Source organism: Xenopus laevis, chromosome 9_10S, assembly GCF_017654675.1.
Source record: "Xenopus laevis strain J_2021 chromosome 9_10S, Xenopus_laevis_v10.1, whole genome shotgun sequence".
NCBI classification, from domain to species: Eukaryota; Metazoa; Chordata; class Amphibia; order Anura; family Pipidae; genus Xenopus; species Xenopus laevis.
In genome coordinates, this window is record NC_054388.1 from 38,787,315 (window position 1) to 38,815,124 (window position 27,810).

Sequence of the window (27,810 nt, forward strand, 5' to 3'; positions counted from 1 at the left end):
TTATAGTTACAGTACCTATTTATTAAGACAGATTTAACTGAGGAAAACAAAAAAACTTAAAGTGCAACTAAGTGCATCATTGTGTTGGGCGAGACTGTTAGTGATACCCAGTTGCCTGACACCTACACACAGGAGGCTGAAATACACAGGCTAGATTTGGTTCTTGTTTCTACTGTACCATACGCCCTAGCAGCTGTGCATGTCTGACCTCCCCAGTAAACCGGTAAGTAGCTTAATCCCTTTACACCTTTACATCGGCATCTGTAGGGAAAGCAACTACAGGAAACCACAGTGGTGTCACCATAGTGGTTGAAGCCACAGCAATTTCAACATTTTAATTCCGCATACACGGCCACAGTGGTCTCTTAATTCACTGGAAGATTCTTAATTACAGAGTCACAGGGCTACAAGTGATTACACAATCTGATCTGAAAGAACAGAGATCAAACACAACACCCCAGGGGAACCAGCCCCCCAAGCAGGCCCGGACTGGCAATCTGTTGGTTCTGGCAAATGCCAGCGGGGCTGCTATAAGGTCCCATAGAAAGTCAGTATTTAGTGGGCTGATGGGGACTGTTTGGGCCTCTATTTGGGCTGATTGGGCCTCTGTGTACCTGAAATGCAGGGCCTATTTTAATTCTCAGTCCGGACCTGCCCCCAAGAGTAATTAAAGTCAAAGCTTCTCTAACAATGAGCCCCACTATACAAACTTCACCCCATGTAGAATTTGGTTGTTTGTTCTTATAGCAGCAAAAACGTCCTTGTTAAAAATGTATTTGGCACACAGGGATGAATGGAAAGACAGAGTGGACACACAAAACAAAATTGTGTGCATTTGGGGTATAACCCCAGCATTGTCTCAGTGCTGGGCACAGTTATGCCTGTGTTATATGGCCGAGTATGGCTTCCATCTTGTTAAAGGGAGAATATTACATTCTAGTAGCTCACACCAAGGCAGCAAACCAGCTCACAAAAGAGTAGCTGTATTTTGGCTCGATTTCTATAACTCTACGGCACTGCTCAAATGATTGTGTGGCGTGATATGAGTGGCTCTATGTCCATCAGTCTAAGTGGCGCCATCTGTTCAAGTCCATGCTTTCTGCCTGTTACCTCAGATGGCCATCATGTGTGACAGGGCCTAGCTCTGACTTTGGGTCAGGGGACAGAGAGCTCCAGTGTGTGTTGGAGCATAGGGAAAGAGAGGGGCAGGACTTGGAATCATCCTTTATGTATCTGCCCCCGACTGACCAAAAGCTCCTTAAACTTTCATCTGTCCAAGCTTCCAGCTCTTTGCCATGAAGCTCCGATCTCTGATTAGCCTGTCGTTCTGCCTCCTCTCTGGGGGGTAAGTTCAAAATCCCGCTGAGAGCTTGGAAATTTTGCTCCATATACTGCCCTTCTGAGGGTCCTTCATGCAACCAACCATCCCCTACAGAGGTAGGAACATAAAGTTATCCCCCCACCCCCAACATCCTCTTTCCCCGATATCTTTGCTCTCATCTCTCTCTTCAGCAGTGAGATTCAACCTTTAGGGCTCCAGCTGATGCTTAACTGCAGCTCCCAGAATCGAACAGTCCTGGAACTGCAGTTTAACTATAGCTAAAGGGCTGCAGGCTGAAAAGCTTTTGCTATATTTCTTGTTTTTTACATCCACTGTAAATTAACACCACCATCTCCACAATTTGTTTTGTTTATCATGCAGCTCCTAGTCACTGCCTTGTGTACACAGTCTTCTACTCCTCAGAGATTCTAGCCCCTCCCAGACTTTCTGCAATGGCTCCTTGTTTCTCGTGGTCAGCGGTACCACAAGGAAGCGAACCTCAGCCAATAACTCCCAGAAGCGCAAGAGCCGAACAGTCCAATAGCCAGGAAGTAGGGGACGAGCCAGAGGAGGCTTGTACTGTGTGAAATCAGCATCCATATCCACAGTGATGTCATAAGAGGCAGCGATAATGTATGTAGGATCAATCCAAACCACTGTAACCGTCAGGTTGAGCCCCCGGGACCACTTCTGTACTGCCACTGGCTCATCCAAGGGCCCAATCAGGCCTCCAAAATTACGGAAGATCCTCTCTTTGGGGTCCCACTCAGTGCCCACCTGGAACAGAAAAAAGTTATAATAAAACCAGCATAATAGTGATCTGTATATGTCAGCACTTCAACCTGCGAAAAAATGTATTATGAGAACATCCCTACATAGTTTCACCTGTAGGTGGCAGAACAGGTACCAGGCATTTCAGATATTTATAAAGACAGAAAAAAAAATGCTCTGCTTATGATTCGATCAAAAGCTTTAATCATACAGATGGGCTACGTGTTGGTGTATTTGACGGTTAAAGGGAATGTAAACTCCCCTCCCCCCAGAAAAAAAATATTTTTTAAATGCAACTGCGTTTAAAATAAATATTTGTCTGAACCCTTTCTACACTGCTGGTGCAGTCTCTTTAAGCAGTGTAGCAGAAGTCAGCATTGCATGTCTCTTCACAGGTCTGTTAATCAGCTGCTACATTGTTTCTAAAGTCAGATTCAGCAGCACAGAAAAAAGAAAAGAACAGACACCTTTTTCAACAGAAACTGTATTTACAAAAAGCTTTGAAACCACTTAAAATATGTAACAAATGTATGTTATGCTTAGAATGATCGTTTCTGTGATAAAGCAACATTTTAGCTTTGGCTTTACATTCTGTTTAATCCCCAGATGAATGCTTATTTGGTGCCATATTGAAAAATCTGATTTTCTTTGTGGAATGCAGCTTTAACCCAATATGCAAACAAAGCAAGGACAATGTTATTTTTCCTTTTGCCCCCCCCCCCCCAGCAGCTTCATATCAGCCTATCTGTGCCGGGCTTATGTGTATGAGGGCAACTAAAGAACTAAAGAAGACAAACATAGGGGAGAAAGGAGGTGCAAGACTAAAGTTAACTCACTTCAAGACCCTGTATGCGGCCTATTGCCCCACCCTGCTCTGACAGTTTCAGGCTGCCCTGTGGCATCATCCAGATCTCCATAGTTTCTCCATCCTGCACCTCCTGTTTCACAAGGAAACCTTGGAAATGGTCATCATAAAAATACAGCTCGACGCTGCATGGCAAACCTGCAGCAGTGAACCTGTAAGGAAAATAAGACATTACTCTATCTTGCTTTCCTTTGGAGGCTTTTGCTAAATATCTCCAAACCCATTCTACCCTTCCTTTCTTTCTCATCTGCAAGATGGTTGTTTTGGCTGGCTTTTGGAGCCCTGTAGTTCATGCACAGCCAGACGGGTGAATGCAGAGTACACAGTCATTGTGATATCACTTAATCCCCCTGTCTGATCGATGCTGCCGTAGACATTTTCCCAGTACCCCTTTAATCCAGGAGTCTCTGATGGGAGCTCCCCAAATAAAGAAGCATCCAAAATATCCAGATTTACTGATGACTCAAATTTGCGTGCAAAGAATGTAGGCCGGGAGAGCTGCTAAAAAATGTACACAAACATATGTTATATTTAAGCAAACTACAGGTTGCCAAAGCACACCAATAAAAAAAAAAAAAAAAAATATGATTTGTTCACAGTAGCAAATGGCCTGCTAAAGGAACTCTGAAATATTAGGGAAACTTTTGCGGTACCTGAAGGCGCACCACATCTTGAGGTCTGAAGTCGTTGGGTGAACAGCCGCACCAGTCCACTATATGCTTATACTGACAGCGGCAGCCCAGTTTCCTATTCCAGTTGGTCACTCGCAGGTTGTTATCCACCAGAGTGTCACAGGCTTTACTGTTTCCCAAGATTGTGTGGAAGAACGACTGTAAAGGCAGAATGAGAAGCAAGTATAAGGGAATGGAAGCAGTACACTCCTAGAGAGGAGATTAAAGAAATGACAAGTGCAATAGCCAGAGGCATACAGAGCTACTTCCTGACCTCAGCAGGTAGAAGGGTGTACTTGTAAAATTGTCTCAGTTCGGAGACCAAGACATCTTTTGTATAGGTGACATATTCCACAAAGTTTCATGTCAGGGCAAACCAGTCTGAGCCACCATCCAACACTATCCCCTCAGGGATCTGCCTCTCCCCAAGACGCCACATGTGGGAATTACATTCATGGAAAAGACGGTCCAGACCCTGTTTTTTAATAAAACTGAGAAAGAGGAAATCCACAATGACCCAGGTTGAAGGAGAGGACTAAGAAAATACACGTAACTGCCCCTTGCCACATTACTTGCCGAGCATTGTCCGGGCCGTGAGACTTGAGGAAGTTCTTATGTCTGTGTTTGGACAGGAAAAGGATCAGATCATCGTTGGTCCTGGGGGTTTGACCACATACACAAATGATAAGAAAAATGACCAATTGAAACGATTAGAGTAACATATCTGTTCTCAGCAAACTTAATTCGAATTTAAATCTAAAGAGACCATGCATGAGCAGGAATTCACACAACCAAAAATACAATCTGCAGAGCGTGCCAAAAAAAATAATGCAAGGGGATGGCAGAATGGTGGTATGTTACCTTGTAGGGTAGTCAGTGGCACTCAAGTTGATAAAGAAGTCCCAAGGCCAGTCAGGCATCTCCAGCATGTCCTTCATACTGCGTAGGTACATGGTCAAAAGGCTAGCTCCTCCCCATATAGTCACCATGCGCCAGGGGGTGACACGCATGTTCTCATACGGCTCTGCTAGCTGAACCACTTCTCTGTGAAGGTAATTAGATCGCTGTAAAAGGTAAAAATAAAGTAATAAAGGGCAAAATCATGACTGAAATTAATGGAAGGCAAAAGAATATAAAGGAAAAAAGAAGCAAGGGTGTCTTTATACCTGATCCACGTGGATGTAGTAGAAGTGATCTTGATGGTAAATAGCCTTTATGAGACGTTTCAATTGCCGAACAGCTCTACCATGCACAACCAGCATATACAACACACGTACAGGTTTTTCAGGGGGTTGGGCACCCACATCCGACTCCTCCCCTGTTAAACCTGAATTAACCTTTCCTGAGAAAGACATAGCCACTTTTGTGAATGTGTTGAACGTCAATTCCCATCTCTCTTCTATTCGTGCTCTGTTGAGAGCAAGAGTTGCAATAGATTCTCAGACAGATATCGTACCTGTGAACTGGCACTGCCGTTGCACACTTTTTGGCATGAGCTGTCCCGCCTGTTGAAGACAAACCACATTAGCGATCTCTTGCTGACACTGGTGGGTTCCAGCCCTGGCAAGAGCTGAGAGAGCATCCTTTCCTGTGATCTCACACTTTGAAGTGAACCCATGGTCTGATGAGTGAGGTGCTCCCTCTACACTACCCGTGTCTCCCTCTCGGGTGAGGTTGTGCCAGTCCTTGTGGGAGACCTGGACAGGCAGCCTCTGTTTGCGTTTTGCAGTGGCCTTTCTCGTCATTTTGCTCCCATCATTGCTCTTCCTTTCTGGTCTCACTGTCCATCTCGGAGACCTACTCCCTGCAGAGCTGTACGAGTCCTTGGCGATGTCTCCATTATCTGGGCTTCTATTTACCCTTGGCAGGGAATTCTGCAATTCAAATTTGGTAGACTGTAAACTCTACAGATATGGTCCCAACCCTGTTTTAATCATTCTTGCTCACATTTGCTCTATATTACAATTTTGCCCACCATTCTGAAAGCAGCTCAGATCTAACCATATGGGCTGATTATTATTTATTACTCCCCAGTGTCCCCAAAACCTAATATAAAGGTAAACATACTCAGTTACAGTACACTCTCAGGAAAATAATCTAATCCTAAATTAATCTGAGGAGATTTTTTGAAAATTTAGTTAACTGTTAACTCTAAATGGTAATTGGGAACATGGCATGGCCTCAAGAATGCACTGAGTGAATGAATCCTCATCACCCAAATGACACGGTGTTAAGTGAAGTCTCTGCTTTTTTTACCACACATACTCTATTCATACACCCACAAACTTGCGTTCATTTCGATGCTACCCGCGAAGAGCAGCGCAAGGTCGACCCGAACCCGCCCGACCCGCGGGTAAACCCACAGGTCCCGCGGGTATTGGTCGGCTCGCACATCACTAGTCCCCTCATTGCCACATTCAAACTCACTGGGGCTCATTCATAAACAGTGGCCACATTTGCTCCTGGGCTGTAACCCTTGGCAACCAATCAGATGTTTACTTTCAGTGCTAAACCTGCAGTTGGCTGAAAAAAGCTAATCACTTATAGGTTGCTATGGGTTACTTCCCAGGTGCTAATTTGCCCAGTGTTTATATAAATGAGCCCCACTCTCTCTCTGCCACATGTCAGTCACACAGACAGCAGCAGGTTTAGCACTGAAAGTAAACATCTGATTGGTTGCCAAGGGCAGACACCAGCCCACACACATCCCCTCAGCCCACCACGCGTGACGTACCTCCTCCTCGTTGTATTCCGTCAGACCACTGAAGCTCCACACCACCAGGCCCTGTATGAGCACAAATACAAGCGCGGCACCAGCTAACAGTTTGTATCGGCGGCCGAGCTTCAGTCCCCGGGCACTTGGCGCCATCCTTCCAGGGACAACCCTAGTGATACGGCTCTGGTTATCCGTGACCCCTGTACCAGCGGGTGGTGGGCCGAGGGTGCAGAGCCCAAAAAAGCCCTCGGAGACCACCTTATTTTCCTGCGTTCTCTCAATACCAGTGAGTTCTCGTACCCGACTCAAAAATGGTCGCCATAGCCTCAAGCCCTGTGACGTGTCAGGGTTACCCCAGCTAGGCGTGTAGATAGCGAGCGCTGACTGTGGGGAGGGGCTTAGCTAGTTGCCACGGAAACGAGTGTTTGGGAAAACACATGCGGCGCTGCACAGCCCAGCCATGAAAAAAAAAAAAAATTCGATAAGCCAATCAGGTGAGGCTCCCCATATTGATGACCAACCAGGTTAGAGGAGTCATTAAAAGGCATAGGCTAACAGTAGGGGACTTGAACTGACACGAGGCTTAGGACGCTGGGCGGGGTCTCCCTGATACACAGATACGCGGTCTCAAATGTTGTAGGGCGTGTTTCTGAATCCTACAAGACTTGGGGGCGAGGCCCAGACAACCTGCCGGCCACGTCGCGCCCGTGCGTAAATGAGGACGCGAATGCGCAATCTGGGTGCGCGGTCGGGCCTGCGTCAGCACGCCTCTCCTCATACATCTCCAGCTCTCTGCAGTATGGTATTGACTGTGTTAAGGCGCAAAATGAATACGTTGCTTCCATCTTAGCTATACTTGCAATATCCTGCGAGGTTTACCTACAGTTCAGTCTCTCTGGCATCCCAAATATGGTCACTATGTGCTGAACTGAGACAGGTCAACTGCTCTATCTATTCCTGAGAGAGACATTCTCATTTTCAGGGGTTTCCACAGTCTCTGCCAGAGCCACATTAATTAGTCATTGGCCTTGTGATGCAAAACACTTCTTTATCTCCTATAACAGTCTCTGAGCCTTGTATACAGGACTTCATTCACACCGTGTCAGAGGGTTCAGCAAAGCAGCCAACAGAAGTATTCCCTGTACCCTGCAGGGCAATGGGTAGTAATATGCAGGTGTGGGTTGGGTCTGTCTCAAACCTGCTTTCTCTGCTTCAGAATTGCAGTACAAATTCAGAATCCGATAGTCAAAACCAGGCAATAATCAGGACAGGCAGCAGACAGGACGAGAAGTAGGGACAGGCAGGGTCAGAAACAATAGCAATACACAATAGACTCACACCCAAGAACTTTAGAAAATACCTTTTACGTTGGGCATGGATTAAAACTGCAGGCGTACCTGCCGGCCCCTCAATGCCACTAGACCACCAGGGTGAGTTATTACACAGAGAAAGCATGAGCCAGGCATACAGTATATGGAGCTGTGTATAAAAAGTACAATAAAGACCCTTCTGTGCCGGCATTCTAACAATGACCATAATGGGATTTGGCAATAATAAATAAATAATGAAATTTTGCAAGTTTCCAGTGTAAATGTATTTAATTGCTGTGGGAAGCAGCGTCCGCCTGGGGTGTAGGGACTCCTGCATGGCTCCTGCCCCTCATGAATACAGCATCAATACAGGCAGCACTGTATTCATAAGAGGAATGGAGCTCTCTGCACTCTGAGACTTGAAGTGAGTGCAATGCAGGGTGTTATATGGAATTTGCACCCTGCACCCCCCATGCACAGAGTGGCTTGGGGGTAACTACTGGGGGCATTTTTAGAGGCACAGGTCTTCATTACTAAAGGGATATGGTGGCTTTGGGATGGTACAGGAGACACATAAGGTGCAGCATTTGCAGTCTTTGACCTGTAGTTCTGATAAAGCCCTTAGCATTGCACCCCCAGGCCTCACATAGCATATATAGTAGTATATATTTTGGGCTGCTGAATATGTCACATGGCAGTGCTGACGTGTACGGTAACGGATATGCTAATTAGGTGCCTTTTGATTGGCTGCACAGCAGGACCATCGCCATGGAGTCATCTTGTGATGTCATCAACCAAGTTAACCTTAGGGCCAGAAATGACAGTTTTTTCAGTTGTGGCTTTGCAGTCAGAAGAGAAGGAGAGTTTTTCAGTTTTGGCTTTGCAGTCAGAAGAGAAGGAGAATATATCAGTTTTGGCTTTGCAGTCAAAAGAGAAGGAGAATTTTTCTTTGGAAAATTTATTTTGGTTTTCGGTGACCAAGACATGGGAAATTACATCTCTACGTTCGTAGACCCCATCATTGGCCTCAGAAGGAGAAGATTTCAGGCTCCATCAAAGTAAGAGAGTAGATAAAATATTGTAGCTATAGCCAGGAGAGGTGTCATTCATATTGGGCTTAAGCTGTATGGGAGCTCATATTAACTTGGTTTGGGAATGAGGGTCTGGAGCGCAGGGTCTGCTTCCTCTATAGTCACACTAGTGAGAGTTTGTGTGCCCACTGCAATCTATTGGCAGAGCATGAGTGGGGGGTGTAGTTTTCTGTTCATGGGTCTGGGGAGGTTTCTATGCAGGAAGGGGGCCCTGTTGGGAATCTCAGCATTACTCTCACTCTCCTCTCTCACATATTCCCTATATTTTGTATGATTGCCTGTTCAAAGATAGCAAACAAGCCAAGCTGTTATGTCTCTGCCTGACTCAACATGGCTGAAGGGAGCTCCAACTGTCACTGCAAAAGTCAGTTGCTCCTCCAGCCTGTGCTTGCAAAGGGGCTTCAGATAACTAATAAGTCTGCAGATAGACAGATATACATACACAAATGCATTTCTCAAAGTAATTTCATGTAGAGGTGTATTTCTTTTTGCTATTGCCGGGCTGGCAATCTGTTGCTTCTGGCAAATGCCAGAGGGGCTGCTGTAAGTTGCAACAGAGAGTCACTATTTATTGGGCTGTTTGGGCCTCTTCTTGCTGTTGGGGCCTCTGTGTACCTGAAATGCCAGAGACTATTTTGATTCTCAGTCCAGACCTGGTTACAAATGAATGTAAGGGGCAGAAATCACATTAGTATACTGTGCTCACTCCCCAATGAAAGGGCAAATAAACATTCCTAACAGATGTTATAGATCCACCTGATTGGATATTCATTCTCCCATGATGCACTGGCCCTAAATCAGCCCATGTGCCAATGTGTGCCACATATTTTTTTAAATGCAACCCCTTGTGCTCTTGCCAAATCATGATTCCTAATTTGGAAAAATTACTTTGCTTATAATAACCCTGATGCACCGATTCACATGTTGTATTGCTACCCATGTTGGAAATGGCAGTTGGTTGGTTCAGTTATAAATGGCTGCTGAATTTTTATGGACATGCAAACTTTAATAAAGATAAATTCGTTATTTACATTGAGCCTGTCAATGTTGGAATCATTGAGTGTCTTCTCTGTTCTGTATCCATTAGTACAATTTGGCCCCAATAAAAGTAAACACAATACTCTATAGTAACAAGAGTTTATGTAAAAAACGAACAAGCCCTTTATGAATTTATATATATGATTTAAGTGACCAGACTTATGACCCAAGGGGTGAACTGGAATCGGTAGCTTTCTGCATCCCTGTTTCTGTGTCCCTGTATTAGTGTTTCTCATTGACATTTCCTCCTTACCTCTCTGAAAGTGCCCATATCTTACACATCCCATCTCATGATAAGGATAAAGGTGCATATTCTCTCTCATATATATTATTTCTTTAACCATGAGCTCATTGCTTTTTTCTTTTCTTCCTAGATCTTCTCAAAAACATCCAGCGAGACATCGCAGCAGGTAGGTCATTTTTCACTGCTTTCAGGTGCCTATGTCTTTCAGATTCAGCATGTGCATAATGTCTCCTCACTGCTTATGTTCACATGTTTTATGTGTCTGTTTTATGTGTCTCACGTTTCATGCCACTACCAAACTAATCATTTTTATTAATAACACCACATGGTCAAACTGATACTGTTACATAATTCCAGTGATCTGAATGCTTTCTAAGGTACAGATCCCTATTATGGTGCAATGCTATAATGTGATGCAAAGACTTGTGCCTGTCTCTGTTGGCCGCAGGGTGGCACATGGCATCTTATTGCACATAAAGAGTGAGAATGTGGGAATATAATATGCTATTGATCCTTTTACAGTGCTCCTTGAACCTGTGAGTGCAGCATTCTGCACCATTAAAGGAGAAGGAAACCCACTGGGCACAAAACCCCTCCCCCTCTCCTGTGTTGCCCCCCCTCCCTCCTCCCCCCTGGCCTACCTGTCCCCCTGGGCAAATGCCCCTAACTTGTTACTCACCCCTCTGCACAGGTCCTGTCCACGGAGTTCACAGTCACCATCTTCTCCCACGCGCGTCTTCTTCCTGCTTTGACCAGCGTCTTCTGGCGCATGCGCAGTAGGAACAGTTACCGGTACGGATCTACTGCGCATGCGCAGAATGTCACGAAGTAAAATCGGAAAACTTAGTGACATTCGGCGCATGCGCAGTAGATCCGTACCGCTAACTGTTCCTACTGCGCATGCGCCAGAAGACGCCGGTCAAAGCAGGAAGAAGACGCGAGTGGGAGAAGATGGCGACTGTGAACTCCGTGGACAGGACCTGCGCAGAGGGGTGAGTAACAAGTTAGGGGCATTTGCCCAGGGGGACAGGTAGGCCAGGGGGGAGGGGTTTTGCGCCCACGGGGTTTCCTTCTCCTTTAAAGCGGCAGCTGGCACAAGAGTACAGAATACTGCTGCCCTGTATCAGTGTCAGGTACAAGGCCTGATTGGACATGTGTAGCGATTGCTGCAATTGTGAATTATACAGGTGATCAGACAGGTCTAATCCAAGGGAGATAGCAGATTGTTTCTGGGAGCACCAATTTTCCATATTCATTTTGGGGTTAGGGATCCCTATAAAGATTTAGCTCTAGGCCCTAGTGGCCAAATAGTTTTATCATTGTTTATATCAAAGCTATGTGCCCATTTGAGTTGCACCCCCAGTTACAAAATACCACTAATGAATTGGTCTTTCCTCATTAGCGCTCCAAAGCAGAATTTGGATTGGACGACCAACGGCGGGGAGCCAACGAGATGGATAGAGGCCGGATACCATGGGCCACAGACGAGACCATCTTATTCCAGGTATGTGCTACAATATTAGTACATAATAACATATTTTCAGCTGTTGGTGTTACTGTTTCCTAAAGCATTATAGTACATTCTAGATATAGCATGTATTTGTGTGGCTCCATCAAAATGCAGAGGTAACTGGTATAGAGTATGTGATTAGTATTTATAAGGGTCATTTACTACATGCAGGGCAGGGTGCAAAGTGCAACAAAATGAATGGGATTTGCACTTTGCACCCTGCCCTCCCTGCACATAGGAAAATTGCTGTAGGTCTCTGCCCGCCAAGACATAGAGCAAAGACCTGCAGCTGCCCCTATGAATACAGTGCTGTTGGCATTTGGCAGCAGTGTATTTATGATGGGTGGGAGGCAGGGCCGGACTGGGAGAAAAAAGCAGCCCTGGCAAAAAAATCAAAGCAGCCCACTTCAGGTATGGGATTGGTTATTTGGAAACCCATTATCCAGAAAGCTCCAAATTACGGAAATGCCTTCTCCCATAGACTCCATTATAATCAAACAATCATTTCTGTAATAATAAAACAGTAGCTTGTACTTGATCCAAACTAAGATATAATTAGTCTTTTTTGGGAGCAAAATCTGATTATTGTGTTTATTTAATATTTACATGATTTTCTAGTAGACTTAAAATATGAAGATACAAATTTTGGAAAGTTCCATTATTCAAAAAACACCAGGTCTCGAGCATTCTCGAGCAGGGCTGGTCTTACCAACTGTGGGCCCAATTGGAACCAGTTTGGCGGGGCCCCCTAAATTGAGTTTTTCCACCTGGCACAGGGTTCCAGGGCTGGGTGACGAAAAGTGACTGCCTTTCCTTTTGTCCCATGATAATTACTCATTTGACTTATTTATTTCTATAGAGTTCAACTGAATACATAACACAGGAATTAAATTTTCACAATATATGTGCATTTTTAAAGAACTACCCTCAAACATTCCTGTTGTATGTTAAATAGTATATGGGAATAGCGATGTTGGCATGGTTTTCTGTTATCTCTCTGTACAGACTATGAGCAAACTTAGGGGGCTGTTCCTGCTGAATTGTGCTGTGACCATCTGACCATGGCCACTACGGAAGAAATATTGAATATAGATAGCTATACATTTAAAAAAAAAAAAAAAAAGACACTGAAGAAATATAATTTATAAAACCCAAAAGACACAGTTGCAATTCCATGTATAATACCCCAGAATTAAAAGCAGGATGAACACAGTGGAATGTATCCTTACTTGCCCAGCATTCTTTCTGCACTGATAGTCTGGGGGGGAGAGGGGAGAGGATGAATCTGCAGCACCAGTGTCTGCCATCCATCCTGCCTGTCAGTTGAGTACTGGACAACACAGACATATACTGGCGCCTTTTTCCCTGCCTACAATTGGCTGCCATTTGTCCCATAGCTGAGAGCACACAGGGGGAAAGCTCCTCATCCCAGTCCCACCATTTGCTGAAACCCCACCCTCCTCAGTCTGTTAAAGCTGAGCAGTCAGGACAGAAAAAAAAAAGAAAACATACACGGCCCTTGGGGTGGGCTCTTCAGACTGAAGATAGTGATCTGTTTGAATCACTGCTACTGTGCACACATGGGATCGTTCAGTGCGGGAGGAACAGGGGCGCTTCGCCAATGAGGCGAGTTGAGGCTGTCGCCTCAAGCGGCAGCGCCCCACTAGGTACCAGCAAAAATGCCGCTCCTGCTACTTTAAGAGCCAAATTTCCGGCTCTTCTAGCACAGAGAGCGCAGTTAGGTTCTCTGCGCTAGCGTACTGGCCCTCTCTGTCGCCCTCGTGGACCCCCCTGGACCCCCTCAGGCGCAAAAAGGTAAGCGCACGGGGGAGGGGGGCGGCGGCAACTGCTGCTGCCTCAGGCGGCGGAGGGGCCAGGATCGCCCCTGGGGAGGAAGTAAACTCCTTGATTTACTATGGTGCGGTGCACACTGCCCATGCGGCCCATTTACACTGCACAGGCAGCGGCCCAACGGGTATTTGCCCAAATTCGCAGATGGCCAGTCCGGGCCTGGTGTTTGGATGCACAGGTTGAGGAGCACCTGCAGGCACAGTGTGAAATAGGGCTCTGTAAGGACAGGACTGCCCTGCACCTGCACCTCTGCTCTCTGCACCTCACAGCAGTTCCAAACAATTTACAGAGCCGGGCCTGCCCACCAGGTGCGCATGGGCTAAAATAAGCTCACGCGCATGCGCAGCACACAATCGGCCAGAGCAGGGACCAGGCTAGGAGGCAGAGAAGGTACATGCCTGGCACCCCCCAGCTTTTCCCCCTAGGCATGTGCCTACTCTGCCTACCTATAGTTCTGGCCCTGGCCCACCCTTACCTCCTTCTAATAGAAGTACACAATTATTTACCTCCTACCAAAAGCCAGTGAGAGGGATTGCTAAATACATCTTTGGTATTAAAAGAGTCTTGCCTATATTTATATGCTGGCCAGAGCTGAACCCTAAAGTACAGGTTTACCTTCTGAACCCCATAATTGTATTTAAACCCCTGAAATATAATCCGGTTTCTCTTTTTCAGCCTTCACTCAACCCCCCGCTTCACGAGGAGCATGAAGACCACGGCTCCACCTGTGTCCTCCTTGATATTTCCAATGGAGGAGCAGAAGAAGACAACCTCAGGCATTTATTGGCTAAGTCTGCCCCCTATGGGGCCACCAATAAGGTGAGTCAATGGAACAGATTAGGTTTTCCTTCAGCCAAGGGCACACAGGGCAGTGGCTCCACCACTCTTGGTTGCCTTCCCCAGCTAACCTTATTCCTTAGCCAGTAAAGTGCAGCTCAGCAAGGCAAAGAGATTTATCCTGAGATTATTGGGCAAATGGCATTGTCTGTATCTGGATGGAGCTCTGATATAAATGTCACACATAGAAGAAAGAAAGAGCAGCAGCAGTTTGTTTCCCCACTTTACCCTGTAATTTACAGAAAACAAAAGTGTAAACTGCCATACTGAAAATAGCAAATCTATTTACCATATATTGTAGCTGCAGCAATGTTACAGGTCTGAACCAATATCACGTTTCTCCAGGAGGGGAGCTGACTACTGCTTCATTGTTGTTATGGTATGTGTAGTCAGGACTGGCAGTGCAGCGTATAAATACATGTATTGCTTTCAGTGCAATTACATTTATAAATAACTTGTGGAATCAAAAATTGCAATTATCGTATATAGAAAAAAAGGATTTCAAAGAAATTTGATTTTATTATGCTACATTTTGCATTTGGGTTTAACTTTAACCCTTTATAGAGGATCAGTGAGTAGTTAGTGCATCCCAGCTAATTGCATGTTATTTTTGCAGCATTTCTGAGTTTTAAGCTTAAATTTTACTCTTTAGCCACAAAATATGTAACTCCTTTGCATTAGGCAACACTCTGCATAGATCCCTAACTAACAATGTCTTTTATTACAGACCGATGGACCTGACGGCACCACTGCCACGTTTAAGGATGCCAGACTACTGTCAACCCATTGAGATCTTGTAAGTATTTTCTCTTACATAACATAGGAAATCTACCGCTAAAGCGAGTCTGCTGCTAATGCGACTGGTTGCGGGGATCCATTAGGCCTTATCCAGATCCCTTAGAAATAAAGAGCCCAGTATCAACAAAAGAAAATCAGATTGTGAGCTCCTGTGGCCACTGTGAAGGCACGACTCATTACTGTTATACAGATGCTGAACCTTTGGGCTAGTGCTAGGGTTTAGTTCTCCTTTAAAGGAATTATGCACAGACAAGTATGAGATTCTCTCAGGCTCTGTTGAGACCTTCCTGTTTATTATAGTAACTGCCGAGATGCAGGTCTTAATGTGCCCATTGGTGTTGCTGTACAGATTTAGATCTCTCTGCATAGTGGTGTCGCTACCAATGGTGCAGGACATTGTACAAGAGCTCACACTCCACAGGGTGTATCAGGAAGGGCAGAGGAAGGTATTGGAGCCCAGGGGAGTGGAGGGTAGCAGGGTCAGTTCAGGGGGTGGGTGGAGATTCTGCACCCAGATGTGCCTAGTTATGTTGCTGTATGCGCATGTTCTCTAACTTTGTACATCCCATAAATGTATTTAAAGCCTTGGAATGTAACATGTTTTCTCTCACCTTTTCCACAGTCCTCTACCTGAGAGGGAAAGACCTCAGCGTCAGGAGCCGGTTGCTCCATCAGCCTTCGAACTGATGGTCAGACAGAAGTTCTTGAGAATGGAAAGGTTAGGTTTTTCCTATGCCAGTAAAATAGCAAATCTACTTACCAGATTTTGTAGCTGCAAATTGCCAGTTCTGAACTAGTACAGGAAGTACAGTAATTAACATTCGACTTACATACAATTCACACTTACGAACAGAGGCTATTAAAATAACATACTGTGGTTTGCTTGGCCTTTATTAGCGTTTAGCTTTAATAAAACACCTGCAACAATCCCCTCTGGCATGTGTTCTCTACTGCAGAGAACAGAAAGGTAAAAATAAATACTATTTGCATTAAATAAGTACATGTTTCAACTTACATACAAATTCAACTTAAGAACAACCCTACAGACCCTATCTTGTACGTAATCCGGGGACTGCCTTTATTACATTACTTCATCATCATCATTTACATAATTTATTATGGACAAAGGGATTTTATGTAGAACACAATACATGTGAAAAAAGTACTTAAAGGAGAAATCAACCTGTGGGGAAAAAAACCCTACCCCCCACCCCAGGTAGACCCCCCTCCCTCCTCCCCCAAGGCTAACTACCTCCCTGGGAAAATGCCCCATACTCCATACTTACCCCTCGGCGCAGATTCTTCCAGCGAAGTTCCACCCGTCCATCTGCAGTCAGCTTACAGAGGACGCAGAAGATGGACGTGTGGAACTTCGCTGGAGTATGGGGCATTTCCTCAGGGGGGGTAGTTAGCCTGGGGGAGGAGGGAGGGAGGTCTACCTGGGGTGGGGGGTAGGATTTTTTTTCCCCAAAGGTTGATTTCTCCTTTAAGATCCTTTATTAACCTGGTTTTCTTTACAGAGAGGAGCTAGAGAGAAAAGCTGCAGCGCAAGAGGAATATCAGCGGTACAGAAACACTGTTTTGGCAGAGTAAGTATTTGGCTCTGCACAATGATAACATGAAGATTGTCTGTTCCTGGTTCCAGCCCCTCTTCTTTTCAGAACCTTTCTTTGGGGGCCAAGTACTTCTTTTTACTTGAGTAACAAACCTTTCTTTGATGTTACAGAGCGCAGAGGTTAGCTCGGAAGCGCAGGCTGAATAGCATGCATGAAAGACCAGCTTATGCTAAGGTAAGTCTTGACTGTAAATTGGCCTTTCCGTCTCTCTTCCATTTCTTTAGTATTGAAACCATTGGCCGTAAGTATCAGTTGGCCTATGAGCTATTTGGATTCTTGATTTGTTCACTTGAATAACTCTTTATTTTCTCTTTGCAGAAATCCTGTTATTCAGTGTCATCGTACGGCACAAGGTATGTACTGTATATGAATACGCTCTCGCTTACTCAGGGGTATATCAATATCTGATGAAGCAAGATGGATGCACATTCTGATACTAGATATTGTTGGCACCATAGTTGATGAATCGGCACTCCGAATAATCTTCCTGTTCATTGATATGTCATTGGGCACAAGACAGGCTCCTGAGGAAGCAAAGCATAATAAATGAAGATTGTTTTAACTGTAATTGGGGTACTATTATGGCTATTATCTATATTTAAGCAATAGGATTTCCCTGTTTTAATATAACCAATGAATTATGGTGCATGATGGGATCTGTAGTCCTGTCACAAGCCAGCCCTGATCATGACATTTTAATCAATAAGGTGTTGCCTCTTATACTCTTTTACCGCTTGAGATGAAGGCCCTTTCCACATGCCAGTGAGCAAAGTCTACATCCTGGTTGCCCAACATTTGTCAGCTAAATATCACATGCCTTATAGTGAGTAAAAACATCAAAGTGCATTATGGGACCTCCCTAAGCTTCAGTGTTCAGGGGGTTTGTTAGCATTTGAAAATTATTGTTAGGGGGCCCTAAGGTGTTTAATCATGTGATGAGGGGTGCTGTATTATACACAGGGGAGGAGGCATATGGATTTACGGGTAGGTCTTAAAGGAATAGTTCAATGTAAAAATAAAAACAGGGAAAATAGGCTGTGCAAAATAAAAAATGTTTCTAATATAGTTAGCCAAAATGTAATGTGTAAAGGCTGAAGTGAGTGGATGTCTAACATAACAGAACACTACTTCCTGCTTTGCAGCTCTCTAACTATGAGTTCGTCTGTGACTACAAGGGGGGCCACATGGGACATAACTGTTCAGTGAGTTTGAAATTGGTCCTTAGCATTCAGATCCAAACAGTTATGACCCATGTGGCCTCCATCAAGTCACTGAATGGTTACTGCCTGGTAACTAGTCAGTGGAAACCAAGAGAGCTGCACAGCAGGAAGTAGTGTTCTGGCTATTATGTTGCACATCCAGTCACTCCAGCCTTTAAACATTAACTTTTTGCCTATACTAACTATATTAGAAACATTTTTTATTTTTTACAGCCTATCTCTTTGCACAGTTTTTATTTTTACACTGAACAATTCCTTTAATATGACAATTGTTCACATATGAGTGATAAATGATATCCCTGCAGTGAGCACCAATCATTTGGTCTTTTGGTGTGCTACCACCATTAAAGTGGACATGGTCTTGTGGTAACATTATCAGCCCTCCACCATGTAGGCCAGAAAAATTCCAGCCATCGGTACCACAGAAGTTGGACAGCACTGTAATAGTGGGATTATCCACTGTATCCCTGGTTGTTTTGCTCAACCACAAGATTTGGGATTAAAAGTGTTATAGGGTTTCTACAGTAATATAATTTTGTTAAAAGTAAAAACGTGGTTTACATTAACATTTTTTTTTTTTTGTTGCAGCTGGTCCTCATAACCACCAAGAGGCTCATACCACCAACAGTTTTCCACCAGAGATGCCTCTCCGCCTTCCACCATAATTCTACCAGTGGTGCCTCCCCTCCATCTAAAATATGGTTTTATACACAGGAGCACCCATAAGTCATTCGGTACACCCTGCATTTATTTTCACTCCATCCCTCAGTTTGCAGAAGCCGGGAACTGCAGGCTGCCTGGGGTCTAATGGAATGGAAGGAAATGTAGCTTTTATCTAGCAGCTGAATGGTGCTTATGTTTATGGTGCCATATTTTATGGTCTCCCTTTTTCACACCGCCATTTCACCAGCGGTGCCTCCCCTTACACCTAAAATATGGTGATATACACAGGAGCACCCATATGCCACCCGGTAGACCCTGCATTCCTCTTCACTCCATCCCTCAGTCTGCAGAAGCCGGGATCTGCAGGCTACCTGGGGTCCAATGGAATGGAGAAGAATGCAGAATTCACCTAGCAGCTGAACAGTGCTCATGTTTATGGTGCCATATTTTTTTGGTCTCCCTTTCTCACACACCGACATTTCACCAGCGGTGCCTCCCCTTACACCTAAAATATGGTTTTATACATAGGAGCACCCTTAAGTCACCCGGTAAATCCTGCATTCTTTTTCACTTCATCCCTCAGTGTGCAGAAGCCGGGATCTGCAGGCTGCCTGGGGTCTAATGGATTGGAAGGGAATGCAGCATTCACCTTGTAGCTTAAAGGCATTCATATGTATGCTGCCATATTACTTCCACCGCCTTTCCACCAGTGGTGCCCCCTTAGACCTAAAATATGGTTTTATACACAGGAGCACCCTTAAGCCACTCAGTAGACTCTGCATTCCTTTTTACTCCATCCCACAGTGTGCAGAAGCCGGGATCTGCAGGCTGCCTGGGGTTTAATGGAATGGAAGGGAATGCAGCATTCACCTTGTGGCTTAAAGGCACTCATATGTATGCTGCCATATTCCCTTCTTTTCCGTTACTTCCACCGCCTTTCCGCCAGCGGTGCCCCCCTTACACCTAAAATATGGTTTTATACACAGGAGCACCCTTAAGCCACTCGGTAGACCCTGCATTCCTTTTTACTCCATCCCGCAGTGTGCAGAAGCCGGGATCTGCAGGCTGCCTGGGGTCTAATGTAATGGAAGGGAATGCAGCATTCACCTTGTGGCCTAAAGGCACTCATATGTATGCTGCCATGTTCCCTTACCTTACCATATTCCCCCTCTGTTTCCCTTGATTCAATATGGTGCATTGATCCTGGGAGCAAATCCGATCGCCGTTAAGGGGTCAGGAAGGAATTTTTCCCTCTAGTGAAACAGATTTGTTCTTGCTTCATAGAGGTTTTTTGCCTTCCTCAGGATCAAATAGCACAGTATCTAATAATTATTAATAAAGCTGTGTCTTTGACAGATTTACATCAAGCTGCTGTGTGTGTCTTTATTCTGGGCATTGGTCTCATTTGGGAGGTGTAAAATTTATTGGGGGTGGGGTGAGAATGGAACAAATGAGCAGAGAAGAAACACTGAAAAGTTAAAGAAGAATGAAAGTAATACTAGTCTTGTTTGATAAGAAACCCTGCTTTCCATTATATTTGTTAGTCTGATCCCTTATATCCCCAGCACTTCAATACCTGTAAGTGACACCAGTCCTCCTGTGGGTATGGCTGCTCCACCAAGTATGGAGATTCAGTTTCTGATGGTCATTCCTAGGATCCTACTGCCATTCCCCCCTCTTGGAATATAGGCTATACACACATAACAAAGCTGGAGGGAAAAATCTCTCTGTCATCTATCTATAAATAATACAGTTTAATGAGATGCTGACCCTCTAATGTATCACACTAAGAAAGCCAAAGGATCCCTCCCACCCACTGAGTGTATTGCCCACTGTTAAACCAAGCCAGCCATCTCATTAGGTCAGATGATTGCATTTATGGTCAGATAATAGCCAAGGAATATGAGGCCATTTACAAAACTAGGTGCAGCTAATTTAAACAAAACCAGGATTAGATGCACCCCAAGATCAGTGGTGCTTCACTTCACAGGTCAACCTAAGGGCGCACAAAGCAGTAAATTGGGGGGGGGATTTAGGGTCATGGGTTATTCCCTGTCCAAGATATACTTTGTTACAAGGTAAGATGGGGACCTACCGAACTGGAGAACAGCAGATGGGGGGCTTGAAAATAATAAGGGGTCGTTGTGCAGTCTGTGTAACCCTTGGACTGCAATGATATATACACATACCCTTAATAAAGTGTGTAAAATCTTTGTAGGTCAGAGATTTCATTTCAGATTTGCATTTAGAAGAAGTAATGTGGGAGCTGCCATGTTGTTACCTCTGCTGAGGCATCTTCCATGGACCAGTGGTTTCCAAATTGTAAGGTTTGCCTCCTTGGGGGGCTTGGAGTAGTGGGAGTGGGGCTCAGTCTGAAGGCCTCTTAGAGCTCCTCTTCAACATACACCTGAACAGTCAGCTTGCAGGTCAATAAGGGTGCTATTTGTGGGCCAGATGTTTTACAATCAAGGGGACCCTGGCCAAAAGTTGTGCATTCAAGGGGGTGGGGGGCTGGCCAATGGTTGGACCCTAATCTCTTTGGTTGGACTCTAATTAGCCTTTATATAGCAGCTTCATGTCTTTAAATATTTACACTAGACAGTAAAAGTCAATCATGAATTCAATCAAGTCATTAATGTACATGTGTGCATTGTAGTCAGTATATATGGCTAGCCAAATGTAGTCCACTTTAGGGTGCAATACTGTCTGTCTGTGGGTCAGCTAGCTAACGGTTCCAGATCTTTTTGAACTTGGCAGGGCATCCACGTGCCATGGATGTTAATTTTTGGAGTGGAAGTAGGTCATCTATTAGTTTAATCCCAAAAGTCAAGGAAGGAGGTTCCATTGCTTCCCAAGTCAGCAATATTGCTTTTTTAGCGTTGTGTAAGAGCTGTAGAAGACATAGTCTATCACTGGAAGAGAGAGAGAGATCTTCAGTGTGCCCCAGCAGAAAGAATACCGGTGACCGAATGTTCACTAGCCCAAGAGAAATGTTCATAAAGTTGAGTATTGTAGACCAAAAATACTTGATCTTACGGCAATCCCAAAATACATGAAAAAGTTGCCCTGGTCTAGGTTACATTTTAAGCAAACATCAGGATAACCTGGGTAAATTTTTTGCCAGCCTACGTGGGGTCAGGTACACCCTATTCAGAAATTTAGCATGTATATTACGGTCTCACGTATCTCTCGTTTCAGGAATTTGTTTGAGCCGATCTTCCCAGTCTCCCAACTATAGCTGTGGGAGATCCCGAGTCTAATTTGTTTGATGGGGTCAAAATTAGCTTGTAAAAAATAGCATAGAACCAGCTGAGTGATTTAGTAAGTTCAGGACTGCAGATATAGTGCTCTAGAGTACATTCAGCAATAGTGGGGGCACCCTCTGGAATTTGGGCCTGGAAAGCATGTTAAAGCTGATAAAATCTAAAAAGCATGTGGTTCTGCAGCCCAAACTCCTTTTAATTGTAGGAATGGCTTAAGCCTCCCAGAATAAACAAAATCATTTAAACATTTTACCCCTGCTACAACCCATGAACTAGCATCAGGTAGAGTTCTGAACTGTGCGAGTACTATTGCCCCAGAGTAGAGTCCACTTGGACCAACTGGTTGCTTTCTGGTGAGCAGAGCCCACAGTTTTAGTGAAGATTTGGGTCTACACTACCTGGCTGGCATAGAAATATAATAGGAAATTTGGGAGGGCAAGCCTTCATTTTTGACCATGGCTTGGAGCCTGGATGAATTGATTTATGCCTAAATAAAATCCCAAGTGACCAATTCTTTAAACTATTTCATATTCCGGAAAATTGGTTCATTGTGAAATACAGTACATAGAGAAATTTGGGCAAGAATACCATTTTTAGGATATTGATGCGGCCTGGGAGGGACAGAGGAAGCTAGACCAATATTAAAGTTTGATCCCAAAAGAGAATGCAATCCGTTACATAAAAAAAACATATCCCCCTACCCTACGTAGACCCCCTCTCTCCTCCCCCCCCAGCCTACCTGGTACCCAGGGCAAACTGCCCCTAACTTTTCATTTACCCCTTGGTGCAGATTCTGTCCTCAGGAGTTCACAGCCACCATCTTCTTTTCTTCGTTAAACTTCGGAAGCATTTTCTGAAAGTCATGAAAAATGTCATGAAAATTTCCTGAAAATATTCCGGTCCTGAAGTTGTTCAGGACCGGAATATTACTCCAACTGCGCATGTGCCGAAAATGACGGTTCTGAAAACATCAGAACAGCCTCCTTCTACTGACAACTTCCTTGACTACTTGGTGGTCAGACTGGTGGGAAACGGACCAGCGGGTGGTGCTGTCATTCATTCATATTAACAGTATATCTATCCCGTAACTTCTTGGACTACATGTAAATGACAAAAGTGCTTAGAAAAGCACCCTCATCAATTTTACATTCACTTATTTTAAAGGTTTACTTGTCCTTTAAATAAATTTGTTATTGCTCATTCCACTCCTAATTTATTTACTTTTATAACTATATGCACATTTCCCATTCTGACACAGACAACTGCAAGATCCCAATGAAAAGCAAAGGGCACAAGCAGCTTTGGCTCTTGTAAGTGTCACCTTATTCTTACCATCCCAGAGCTACTAGGTGTAACAAATCACCACTTGTATATACTGTATGCAGGGTTGGACTGACCAGAACCAAGAAGACCTTTCTAATTACCTTCACAGGTAACACTTAAAGGGATACTGTCATGGGAAAAAATGTTTTCAAAATGAATCAGTTAATAGTGCTGCTCCAGCAGAATTCTGCACTGAAATCCATTTCTCAAAAGAGCAAACAGATTTTTTTATATTCAATTTTGAAATCTGACATGGGGCTAGACATATTGTCAATTTCCCAGCTACCCCAGGTCATGTGACTTGTGCTCTGATAAACTTCAGTCACTCTTTACTGCTGTACTGCAAGTTGGAGTGATATCACCCCCTCCCTCCCCCCCCCCAGCAGCCAAACAAAAGAACAATGGGAAGGTAACCAGATAGCAGCTCCTTTACACAAGATAACAGCTGCCTGGTAGATCTAAAAACAACACTCAATAGTAAAACCCATGTCCCACTGAGACTCCTTCAGTTACATTGAGAAGGAAAAACAGCAGCCTGCCAGAAAGCATTTCTCTCCTAAAGTGCAGGCACAAGTCACATGGCCAGGGGCAGCTGGGAAATTGACAAAATGTCTAGCCCCATGTCAGATTTCAAAATTGAATATAAAAAAATCTGTTTGCACTTTTGAGAAATGGATTTCAGTGCAGAATTCTGCTGGAGTAGCACTATTAACTGATGAGTTTTGAAAAAAAAACATGTTTTCCGATGACAGGATCACTTTAAACACATCGAGCACTATCTACAGTGGGCTTTTGATATCAAACTCTCTTGTGGGCACTAGGAAGACCGGTCTGATACTGTATGTATGCATAATAAAGTCTTTAACATGGTAGAAGTGGATCTTTAGCTTACTGATAACAGTGACAGAATTAAAATCTCTAATACTTAAATTGTTGCTCTGCTAAAACTGACTCATTTCTGCAGGCTGCACTAGGCCTGCCACATAAGCGTATATCGTGCCAGCTGCTGGACATGTTAGATGCAGACCAGAGTGAATCTGTTCATGTACAGGTACTGTATGATCTCTGTATCTGTGCTGTTTGTAGTGTTGGGCATCTTTTCCCAACACATTTTTTAAAAATCCAAATAACAACGTGCCAAAGCACCCAAATCATTCCCACAGATTTCCAAAGCATTTTTAAGCAACTATCAAACTATTGTTTGGCAGGTGTTTGCATGCAATGTACATGCTGATATATGGGGCCAGGTTCAGAGCAGCCGCACCAAAATCATCTAAATCATGATTGTGCCCCTATGGCATATAGTGGTTGGGTTGTGTAGTAGGAGTCAGCACTCAGCAACGGAAACCTTTTGCAACTGGGGTGCACGTCTCACGCAGCCACTTCCACCCGAATACAAAACTCTATTTTCGCAGATAGACAGCACCGCACAGTAATTTTTCTTAAAAAGCCTTTATTAGCAAAAGGGCTTTTGTTGGACAGGAATACAGTGACGTTTCAGGCCGACACCAGCCTTTCCTCAAGTAATGTTAAAGGCACTGACAATTTTTGATTAATGTCTATTGGAAAGTTACTTAGAATTATGTATTTTTATTTTGGGATTGACTTCCCCTTTAATCATTGTCTGAAATCACTGAGGCTGAAGGAGCACCCATCTTCTCTGTACTGTTGTTTTAGATATGTTGCAGGCCTGGACTGGCAATCCATGGATTGTGGCAAATGCCATAGGCAGTCACTATTTCTTGGGCTGGCAGGGATGTGTTTGGGCCTCTGTGTAGCTGAAATGTCATGCCTATTTTGAAACCCAGTCCAGATCTGATATGTTGAAAGGAGTGGCTTAAAGGAGAAGTAAACCTCTTATTAAAAAAAAACCCTACCCCCCACCTTACATAGACCCCCCCCCCCTCCTCCCCCCCAGCCTAGCTGCTACCCTGGGCAAATGCACCTAACTTTTTACTTACCCCTCAGTGCAGATTCACGACATCGGAGTTCACGGCAGCCATCTTCTTCGGTCTTCATTGGGTCTTCTTCTGGTGCTTCGGCAATTTTCGTGACTTTTGGTGCATGTGCAGTTGACCCGAAGACTGCTCCAACTGGGCATGTGCCGATACGGAACTTACTTCTTCATGAAGACCGAAGAGAAGATGGCTGCCGTGAACTGCTAATCTCCTTGAACTGCCTTCCCCCCGGCTAAAATGAAAATTGCCGGGGGGGTGTCACTCAGAGCGATTTTTCAGCGATTTCAGAAAACATATCACTCCAAGTGCCATCCTGCCGGTGATTTACATTCTAGCCGACGGGAAGGCAGGGGAGGCAGTTCAGGGAGATTCTTGCCCCGAAGAAGAGGAAATTTGTCAACGGGCGACTAATCTCCCCGAATCTGCCTGTGTGCCCCGACCCCTAAATGTAGCAGCGGCAGCAGTCAGCATTCCTCCTGCTGCAGCCTCCCCACCTCTGCAGTCCGACGGGCCTGCGGGGACTCACGCTAGAGTTGTGGCCAAGTAAGTGCGCAGGGGTTATAAAGTGGCTGGAAAAATGCAGCCTGACACTGAACGTGGGTCTGGGATGTAATTTGCTGCCAGTAGGATTGTTGCGGGATGATAACCTTTTTTTGATACTAGCTTACTTGCCCCCCCCCTGGAAAATTTTCTGCGGATGCCCATGGTCACCAGTCATACAGTCATATTTGGTGCCCAAAGCCCAGACCCACAAGACCTTTTCTCAAAACCCAGTTTTACTGTGTTAGGCTGAACTATTTGTAACAGTATCTGCCTGCCATGGCTACAGTGGGACTGTGTCAGATTAGAGCAGGAGTCATAGTCACAGCAGGATTAGTGTAATACCACCAGAAGCTCCAACAACCAATAAACCTCCATCTCCATCCTTTGAAAGTGTAATGAATACACTTGCTGCAAGTTGGATTCACGATAGCTTTTAAAGACCTGAACAATGCATCCAACTTGCAGAATGTGTCCTCCTTTAAAGGTGTGAAATGGCAACCCTAAATTTACAAATATAATCTATATAGATTCTTGAGTTTATATGCAGCACTATATGTATTTATTACTCACACGCGACTGGTCCGCATCTATCCTCGTGGTGGCCCTCAGTCAGCCGGACTCCGCACCTGGCAAATTGGCAACATCCAAGAAAGCAACAGATAGACTGGAGCCAATAACCACGGGATGTTAGAATAAAAGAAAAAAGTCTTTATTTTTTTTCTTTTATTCTAACATCCCGTGGTTATTGGCTCCAGTCTATCTGTTGCTTTCTTGGATGTTGCCAATTTGCCAGGTGCGGAGTCCGGCTGACTGAGGGCCACCACGAGGATAGATGCGGACCAGTCGCGTGTGAGTAATAAATACATATAAAGTTGTTTTTACTCCGCTATACATGTGACTTAAGTCCTGCATATTATCGGACCTGTTTTGAAAGTCCGTTAACTTTGTTATATTAATATTACTTGAAGATCCGGAAGTGTAAGCGGAAATTATCGGTGAACCGCATTGTCATTAACAACTTTATTGGCCCCGGGCAATACAGAGACAACTACAGCCATTGGGAGTGTCTCCGCGATTTCCATGCCTGCAAACCCTTGCTGAGTGAGGAAGACGTCAGTGTCTCTACGTCGCCATTTCCCAGGTTAAGAGGTGCCGTGCGCTTGGAGTGGTCCGGCATCGCGTGGTTACAACATACGCTGAGGGAGACGCGCCTGTTTGTGGAGAGAAGCTGCTTTATAACAACTGCTGCGTCTTTCCGAGAGACCGCTACACAACGGCCATGACACCTGGGAATTGGTTCTAAGACAACACCGCGAAGAAGGGTAAGCTGGATATTGCTTAATATATTGCAAAATACCGGGGGAGTGAGTTATCTTTGATTTGATCTTACTGGCCATTAGACGCATTAAGACTTACGGTTCAACGCTCACAATGGCGGACCAAGCACACGAACAGGCATCAGAGACTGCCAATACACAGGCTTTTTGTATGCATGACATTGAATTTTTAAATAGTACAAGGGGGAACAAAGCGGATCTTTTATTTACCGCAGGTGCTACAAATTTCTATAATTCGGAATCCAAATCTGTGTCTGCAATCTTCTACCAGCTGGAAAAGTTGATGCTGGCTGAACAAAGAACTTGGTGGGACTACACTACAATGGAGAGGTATATAAAAGAGAAACGTATCCCTAGGGGGTTGAGAATAAATAAATACCCTGCTTTTAGAGTTGATCCTAAAGATCATGAATTTATAACAGCCTGGAATGAAGCATTGACCACCTGTTCTATAACCTTGATGACACTGATTGCCAATAAGGAAAGAGTGAAACATGTTGAATTAAAGACTGAAATTAATTTATTACAAGCGGAGATGAATAACTTACCAAGAAACAGTGATTTCATGTATAGAGATAAAAAATTAAAGGCAAAATTGAACAACAATGAGGATGAAATCATGCAGATTAAACAACAAAAGTATAATAGAGATAAAATTGATTTTGATAATGACAATGTTTATACTTGGCACAGGATGCGACCACCTCAGCTACCACGACCTGCAATGAAAAAGAAGAACTACACATTTAAAAAGAAGAAATCAGGATCACGTAATACATATTCAGATACTGGATCTAGTAGAGTGTCATTCTCAGACACAGCCAATACCAGCGATGATGACGCCGAATATCCGATGAGAGATGA

The 27,810-nt window shown here is 44.4% G+C and overlaps 1 protein-coding gene and 1 pseudogene across 2 annotated transcripts; one reads left to right on the top strand and one right to left on the bottom strand.

Moving 5' to 3' along the window:
• Nucleotides 1-6,673, bottom strand: LOC108702796 (annotated as a pseudogene).
• A 204-nt stretch (nucleotides 6,674-6,877) lies between these two features.
• LOC108702795 lies at nucleotides 6,878-19,859 on the top strand. Of its 2 annotated transcripts, XM_041577932.1 has the most exons (10): nucleotides 7,024-8,712; nucleotides 10,158-10,193; nucleotides 11,430-11,531; nucleotides 14,064-14,207; nucleotides 14,953-15,021; nucleotides 15,646-15,741; nucleotides 16,544-16,612; nucleotides 16,750-16,813; nucleotides 16,958-16,992; nucleotides 18,448-19,859. In XM_041577932.1, the coding sequence occupies exons 1-10, from the start codon at nucleotides 8,423-8,425 to the stop codon at nucleotides 18,458-18,460; spliced, it is 918 nt and encodes a 305-aa protein (XP_041433866.1). In that variant the 5' UTR covers nucleotides 7,024-8,422; the 3' UTR covers nucleotides 18,461-19,859. The 2 variants fall into 2 exon arrangements, with proteins under 2 accessions (XP_041433865.1, XP_041433866.1); XM_041577931.1 differs by lacking the exon at nucleotides 18,448-19,859 and having other exon boundaries at nucleotides 6,878-8,712; nucleotides 16,958-17,576.
• The last annotated feature ends 7,951 nt before the right edge of the window (nucleotides 19,860-27,810 follow it).